The sequence below is a fragment of the Lathamus discolor genome, chromosome W (assembly GCF_037157495.1).
Source record: "Lathamus discolor isolate bLatDis1 chromosome W, bLatDis1.hap1, whole genome shotgun sequence".
In the NCBI taxonomy this organism is placed as follows: domain Eukaryota; kingdom Metazoa; phylum Chordata; class Aves; order Psittaciformes; family Psittacidae; genus Lathamus; species Lathamus discolor.
Window position 1 is genome coordinate 21,030,632 of NC_088908.1, and position 8,468 is coordinate 21,039,099.

The 8,468-nt window shown below is 33.3% G+C and overlaps 1 protein-coding gene across 4 annotated transcripts in view; it reads left to right on the plus strand.

The window, feature by feature from the left end:
- The window catches only part of LOC136004505 (nipped-B-like protein), a 198,838-nt gene extending 192,037 nt beyond the window's left edge, over positions 1-6,801 (plus strand). For 3 of the 4 annotated variants that reach the window (XM_065661044.1, XM_065661047.1, XM_065661045.1), the window contains 6 exons: positions 1-106; positions 484-630; positions 2,518-2,813; positions 3,163-3,337; positions 4,075-4,260; positions 4,811-6,801. The exon at positions 1-106 is cut by the window's left edge and continues 95 nt beyond it. In XM_065661044.1, coding sequence (XP_065517116.1) covers positions 1-106; positions 484-630; positions 2,518-2,813; positions 3,163-3,337; positions 4,075-4,260; positions 4,811-5,176 — 1,276 coding nt within the window. In that variant the 3' untranslated portion in view covers positions 5,177-6,801. Of the gene's footprint in view, positions 107-483; positions 631-2,517; positions 2,814-3,162; positions 3,338-4,074; positions 4,302-4,810 lie in introns of all 4 variants that reach the window. The other variant, XM_065661046.1, reaches the window with a different exon arrangement.
- Positions 6,802-8,468: the final 1,667 nt, after the last annotated feature.

Genomic DNA, 8,468 nt, shown 5'->3' on the forward strand with positions numbered 1-8,468 from the left:
ATCATCCAGTGCGTTGTGTTCACACCTATACTCCATGATCCGAGGGAACCGTCAACACAGACGAGCATTTCTAATTTCTTTACTCAACCTCTTTGATGATACTGCAGTAAGCATCATATTTCACTTAAAAAGAAAATAAAATATAGCATGCATTTTTAGGACATGATTATTGGTAACTTCATTTCCCTACAGTACTTTGTTTTGCTTTGTAATATAAGGTATTTACCTATATAATAGACTGCATTTGCTACTTTCACGTCATTCTGTACCTTTCTGTACTCAGTTTAGATTAATTAGAAATAATGTATCTTTCAGGTATGACTAAATTTTGCATATATATACACATTCTTTAGAGTGGGTTTGGGGGTATGTAAAATAAAATTTGTGATCATGTTTTTGCTCTAGACTGTTAGGAACACAGGATAAATGTATAAATCCAAGTTATTTGTATGTATATTTATATGTACTTTTTTAAACTTCCAGAAAACAGAGGTGAATATGCTCTTGTACATAGCAGACAATCTAGCCTGTTTTCCTTATCAAACACAGGAAGAACCACTGTTTATAATGCATCATATAGACATAACTCTATCAGTTTCTGGTAGCAACCTACTACAGTCATTTAAAGAGGTATGTGCAGTTATATTTCAGTATACCTATTATGGTGGCAATATCAGCCAATTTTGAGTCAGTTTTTCAGTGAATACAGTACTGTTATTACAATACGGACCAGAAGCGTTACCGGTAGTTAAAAAACAAACAACCTGTTCTGTATTAAAACTACTACCACCAATAATAATAATGATAAGGGAAATAACAAGGGGAGAGAATATAAAACTAAAAGGGGGAAAGGAAAAGAAAACAATAAACACAAGTGATGCACAATATAATTGCTCACCACCCACCAACTGATACCCAGCCCGACCCGAGCAGCGATCTGGGCCTTCCAGGTAACTACCCCCAGTTTATATACTGGGCATGACGTGCTGTGGTATGGAACACCCCTTTGGCTACTTTGGGTCAGGTGTCCTGTCTCTGCTTCCTCCTGACTTCCCATGCCCCTCCTCACTGGCAGAGCATGAGAGACTGAAAAGTCTTTGATCGGACTAAGCATTACTTAGCAACAACTGAAAACATTGGTGTGTTATCAGCATTGTTCTCAGACTGAAGTCAAAAACACAGCACTGCACCAGCTACTAAGAAGGAGAAAAATAACTGCTACAGCTGAACCCAGAACAATCTGATAGACACTAGTTAAAACCTTTCCTACGTTGCTGCTTGTGTTATTAAAAAAGAATGACAGATTTTGAGATCTTAATATTAAATCTATATCATTCCCTAATATTGCTGAATTAATTTGAATTAATATTAATTGCATGCATCTGGGAAGTAAATAAACCCAGAATAATCATAAAATATTTGGTTTATTGTGGTTGCTTGAGTAATTTTAATAATAAAATCCAGTTTGCTGATTCTTTTGCTGTCAAGTGCCTGATGGCAGTTGCATGTGTGTCACCTAGGATATTTTAAATACATTGTTTATGGCAAGAAAAGAGTGAAAAGAGCATGCAATATGTCTTTTCTTAAGGTAGCATGTAAGAACCTAAATAATGGTATAGTTTCTCTTGTCATGGCAATACACAACCATGTAAGAAAAAGGCCTCTATTACTTAATGACTTTAATCTCATAATTTCCTGGACAATTTTAACAGTAGAAGCTCCAAACTGTCAGGAAACAAGCCCATTTCTAGAATTTCCAGTCTGACTAGTAAGTACAAGTCAGACTTGATACCTGGAAATTACACTGCTTTAAATTCTCACCTTACCAAAGTTGATTTTTAATCTGCTAGAAAGAGCCAGTACATTCTTTAGATGGGGGACCAGTGTGTAACACCAGCACATAGAGGATGACATCCTACTTGGGACATTTTAAATGCTGTGTTATAAAAAAACCCAAAACATACTGTGTGCAGTAATAATGCAAGTATGAAATTCTGTAGCTCTACAATTAGTAGAACTGTTTATTAGTAATACTGTATGTGACAACTTGGGGGTTTCTCTGGGCAGCACTTTAATTAATGTCATAGAATTTTAATAGAGGCAAGGATTAAAACCAGCATGGACTAGTCTGTACCAAAGTACATATGGAAATATATATAGCATGCAAAAATTATATAATATATATTTCTTCCCAATTTATTGTATTTGGTTTTCTACTGCATTTTACTGTCTCCACTAACAAACTTGAGCAGTATAACATGCCAGTGCAGTACTTATTGCTTCAGTTCCTTCTGTAATCACCTTGAAAAAAAAATGTAGGCTTTTGATCAAATTTCCAGGGTTACAGTTCAGCATCTTCTTTCCATAATTTTAAACTTTGAAGTTATGAATTAATAATATTGTTCAGGGAATTCTTCCTAATTTAAACCAATAATGATTTTGGAAAGATTTTTTAGAAATGTACATGATGCTACTTACCCTAATTTTGGAATTTCTGTTAACTTCTCTGTCTCACAGTCTATGGTGAAAGACAAAAAAAAGGAAATAAAGCCTTCATCAGATGAGGAGACTGGAAGTGACAGTAACAGTGGTAGTGAGAGTGAAAGGGAGGAGGAAGCATCTAAGCCTCGGAGGTTACGGAAACGAGTACACTCTGATTCAGATTCTGATGAAGAAAATGATATAAATGCTGTGATGAAATGTTTACCAGAAAATTCAGCTCCTTTAATTGAATTTGCAAATGTCTCCCAAGGCATATTATTACTTTTGATGCTGAAACAGCATTTGAAGAACCTCTGTGGATTCTCTGATAGGTAAGGATATTTAGGTAATAGGATATCTTGTTATCTAGTGAGTTCTTCATAAGGATTAAGTTTGGAAGGTTGGTTTGTTTTGTTTGGGGGTTTTGTTGGGGTTTTGTTTGTTTTAAGTTGATTGTAAATAATTGTTTAAGTAATAGATTTGTGTAAGAAAAAACAAATTTAATAGGTTGAATGTATTGAAAAAGCTTAGAGAAAGCAATGATTTAATTTCTTAACAGGATATCTATTGTATATGAAATGATTAAAATATAACTACTTATATTGAAGATTTTAAAAGCTTTTCTTTGAAATTGCTTTGTACTTTCTGTAAAAGCCCTTCCCTTTTGTTTTCTTTAAACAGTAAAATTCAGAAATATTCTCCATCTGAATCTGCAAAAGTTTATGATAAAGCAATAAACAGGAAGACAGGAGTTCATTTCCATCCAAAACAAACTCTGGATTTTCTGCAGAGTGATATGGCTAATTCCAAGATCACTGAAGAAGTGAAGAGGAGTATAGTAAAACAGTACTTAGATGTAAGTAGAGTTGCTTTGCAGAAAATCTGAAATCCTTTCAAACTGTGTGACACAGTATAAACTCGAAAGTAGATGCTGATGTATTGGATGAGCATTTCAATATGTTAAATTCCTGGTAATCTTATGTGATATACTGATAACTCACCATTTTCTTTCAGGATGTTTAGCAGGATTATCTTTCAGTCTTCTAATAAATTTATAAGACAATAAAAATTAATTTTAATTAAAGAATATTCATCTTTACAGAATATTTTCTAAATTCTGGTATATATCTTTTATACCTCTACCATATACCTTGTTCACTTTATCCCTGACTAGATATAATGTATTTACCTTTTGTTATATTATTATTGTTATTGTTGTTGTTATTATCCCCAAATTCTTTAAAATATTAACTAGAGAAAACTTGAAATTTTTGAAAAACATGAGGAAAGCTTTTACATATCTACTAGAAAATGAAAGTAAAAAGTCTGTAGAATGAAACACGAGCTGTTGAAGTTTGAAGTCTGCTATTTGTTTTACTGTTTCTTTATCTTTTCATTTGTTTTTTATTTAATGTAGTGTGCTATGAATGTTTATTTTTAAAGTTAGAATATGGACTGATCTGTTTGGTTTTGTTGTTTGTTGGGGGTTTTTGTTGGTTTTTTTGTTGGGGGTTTTTTGTTTGGGTTGGTTTGGTTTCTGGTTTTTGTTTGGGTTTCTTTTTGGTTTTTGTTTCTTTTTTGTTTTTTTAATAGTTCAAGCTCCTTATGGAACATTTGGATCCTGATGAAGAGGAAGAAGATGGAGAGGTGTCAGCTAGCACAAATGCTCGGAACAAAGCCATTACCTCACTGCTTGGAGGAGGCAGCCCTAAAAACAATGCAGCTGAGACAGAGGACGATGAAAGTGATGGGGAGGATAGAGGAGGAGGCACTTCAGGGGTGAGGCGGAGGAGGAGTCAACGTATTTCACAGCGTATTACGTAAAATGATTTTTATGTGCTTATAAATGTCAGTCCATTATATCAAATGTACACCAAGTAATGTAATCCACATGAAAGCATTTTGTAGATAGAGATTCTCAACTGTTTATACAACTTTTGTAGAAAGTTTAACAGAAAAGACAATAAAAAAATACCCTAGTAAATGAGATTTATCCCATATAAAAAATTATTAATTTTCATTGGAATGTACTGTGTGTTATCCTTTTTATTGTTGCTAAGTTTTTATGTAGCTTTATGATTTGTGTGTATATATAATTTTATATATCAATAAGAGATAAATACACGGGTACAAATTAAGAGTATGTGGTTTTACAAGTATATGTTAACCCCTTGGCGCTGGCGGTCGCGGTGCGTCTCATTGCCGGCAATGGAATGTGTGCCGGGAAATCCCAACTCCCGGCGTCAAGGGATTAAAAGCAATAAAAGCAATAATTTCACTAAAGTTCTTTTGTGTAACACTTGGTCTTTTTTCCCCCCTAATGTTTTAGTCATTGAGAAGGTCAAAACGAAATTCAGACTCTACAGAGTTGGCAGCACAGATGAATGAAAGTGTTGATGTCATGGATGTCATCGCTATTTGCTGTCCAAAGTACAAAGACCGACCACAAATTGCAAGAGTAGTACAGAAAACCAGCAATGGCTTCAGTGTTCAGTGGATGGCAGGCTCCTACAGTGGCTCCTGGACTGAAGCTAAGCGCCGTGATGGCCGCAAACTGGTGCCTTGGGTAGACACTATTAAAGAGTCAGACATTATTTACAAAAAAATTTCTCTAACGAGCGCTAATAAGCTGACTACTAAAGTTGTGCAGACTTTGCGATTGCTGTATGCTGCCAAGGATGGAACTTCCAGCTAATGAATTTGTACATGCAGCCAAATTTACAGGAATTGAAATAACAGAAAAACTTGAAATATCAAATTTATGGGAAGAAAAACAAAAAACCCCAAACAAATCAGTTAAATGAAGAGTAAGAATGGAACCTGGGATGCAGGAAAAAAAGAAGGAAATGTTTGATAAACATTTATGTGGGAGCTTCCTTCGCTGTTGTGCAGCAGAAACTTCTCAGTTCATTTTTGCTCCCACTGTATTATAGTTTAAGAGAAAAAAAGTTTATATCTTGAAAAAAAAACCACCCACCATCTTTCTGTTAAAAAAACAACAAGTGAATGTTGGAAATTAGTCTGTTAATGTTCTTAATAAAGTGTTCTTGGAGTTTAACCTAGCAGCGGATGGCTTTCTTTAGCTTAGCCCAGTTTCCAGGGAAGCATTGTTTTTCCAGGCTGTAAAATGTCAGAATCTCCTGGATATGTAATTTATTCTGTTAAAGAAGAGGAGGAAAAAAAAAAAAAAAAAAAAAAAAGCATGCAGTATTTATGGCCTATCTGCAGGAGGAGTTTTTGTAAATGTAGATTTTGATGTATTAGGTCACCCTGAAATAATACAAGAAAAGGGATCCCCAGCAAATCTGGTGGAATGAATACTGCAATAAATTTTTTACTGCTCTTTGTTACTTGTCTGTTTCCATTTGAATTTCTTATTGTAAAGATCTGTTTAAATCCATTTATATTATTTTGCAGTCTTTTATGTACAATTTACTATAGCATTGGTTTTCAAAACAAGACAAAATATTGTTTATACAGTTTGTGTAGGCTGACTTCTGAATAATTGCTATCTTAATTTTTTATCCCTTAAAGGGTGTAAACACAAGTTAACTCTAAGGTTTTATTGTATCCTGCAATATTTAGTATTGACTATATGATTTAGCACTGTGCCAAACACATTTTCAAAAGTACATTTTGATATAAAAAGAAACTATAGTTTATTTCTTGTATGTTTCAATTTCTTTCTAATGCTGTCCAAATGGTAATTTATGATAGTTTAAATCTGGGGAAAACTGGGCTAACTTGCTATGTATGCATTTCTCTGGCTTAATATAGAAAGGTTTGTGTCAAGAGGAGCTAGCTACCAGTATCTGAGAAGTGAATGGGTATGAGTCTGGGTAATTACACTACATTCCTTTACAAATGAATTTAAAAAAGTTTGTATATTAGCCTATTTTTTTTACTAATTGAAAGATGTTTTCACATTTTGTAAATTGAAAAAATGCTATTGAAAGCTTTAATTTGTTTTGACTATGTTCCCACAAGCCTTTCATACAGTTCACCTTTCTAGAGAGTAACAAAAGCAGCAGAATTGCAAACAGAAAAAGATCTAAAACTGCTAAACTTTTTAGGGAAGTATTAAACCCTGCTGTGTTTAAAAATATGTTTATCTAGGACAGGTGTTCCTCAGTAAGTAAATCTCATGCTTATTTTCTTTTACGAATTTAATTTATGGTAGGAGGCTGTTTTTATGAAAATAGCTTGCAGAATTCTGTTGCGTTATTCAATTTGTGAGGAATAGTAACAGTATTCCAAAATAGTCTCATGTACAGAAAAGAAACAAAACATTAAACTGAATTGATTAATAACTCCTCAGAATCTAGATAGTAATTGTTCCCATGGGAAATGCCTTTTTGCTGTTTCACCACTTCAGTTTTTCTAAACAGAAATGTTTACTCACCTTTTTGTTTTCACTATCTATGGTGTTTTCTTCACTGTACAAAAAGCCCATTCTCATGATAAGATAGGTATTGTTAAAGTAGGGAGGAGTAGAAAAAGGAGAAGTTACCCCTGCAGCTCTGGAAGCAGGACATTTTTGTAGCAAACAGTGAAATACTGTATTTTTCTCAGAGCCAGGAGCAGCTTTTATAGTGGGAATTTCATACTTTGCAAATAGAGGGGTTGTATGACATGTCACATATTACTAGTAGAAAAAGTTGAAAATACTTCACAAGGAAACTCCTGAATTGTTAAAACCAAGAATTTAATACAAATGCAATCTAAAATGAATTTGCCACTGGTCTGTTAACTATTTCTGACGTTATTTATGTTAAAGAATCATTTCCTTGTTCATAAACAATTTTTTTTCCTGGTCATGTGGCTTTTGCAATAGCAAAGAGGGATTTTTATTTCAATTTCTTTGGTATTATTAGAATAAAATTATCAGAAAGAAACTATAAACAGTAGAAACCTGAAGTCTAAAGTTGTTTTAGTTGAGAGGATTTAGACCATTACTATATCGTGTATGCCAAAGGGCATACATGCTCCTTGATGGGTTCTGTTAGCCATAATATAGACTTATAAAATTAATTCTAGATTATTCAATAAATTGAATAAAATTATCACTAGTTGAATTTAATTTTTCCCTTCTGTACTGCACACAGTACTATCTAGTTTTTTTTTACCTATCACAAACATTCAGTTTACTCGCTGTTAAAGAACAGATAGCAGAGTTAATTTGGGGGAAACTAATTCCTGTTAGCTGTGTATAACATGGGCTGATGATTTTCAGAAATATGAAATAATACAAATTTGAAAGCTCAAGGCTACAGCTGAATTATCTTCAGTGCTCAGTCTCTGAGTAGCAGCTATGGGTTTACCAACATGAACCACATTATCTTAGTACCTGCTGTTGCAAATAAGGGTTGATGTTTTTCTGGAGTATTTTTTACATTTAAAAAGGGTTTTTTTTGTTTCGTTGGGTTTTTTTTTAAGTGTTATACTGCAGTAATTGATACAGTAAAAGAATTTTACTCCTTTGTGTTGACATAGCTTTGTAGTATTGTTTTCACTATGGCTATATATTTTTTCACACAGAACTGTAACTATTATTGAATTTTCTTATTCTTACTGCTTTCTCCTTTTGAGTACAAGTTTTGTACATGGCAACTTGTTGCAGTAGCTCACCTAACACTCATCTAACAAAGGGCTACTGTCAGGCTTTTAGAATTAACACTAACCATATTGTACTCTTTAAGAAAACACAGACACTTCCACAATCTAAATAAATAAGGATTAAATTTTTATTTTTAATCTTCCACTTCAGTACTGCAAAATTGCAGAATAATTCTTGAGTTTTTTCATCATCTGCAGCTATAAAAGATCAAAATATTTTTTGACAAAACTTTAATCACAAATAAGTTTTTTAATGATTCAGTAATGTCCTTAAATTAATGATTAACATGTATAAAGGTAGGCATGGGCAATATTCAGCATAAGTATTTTAGTGAGGTGTGGCCATTCAAAAGCTATTTAAAATTTAAGAG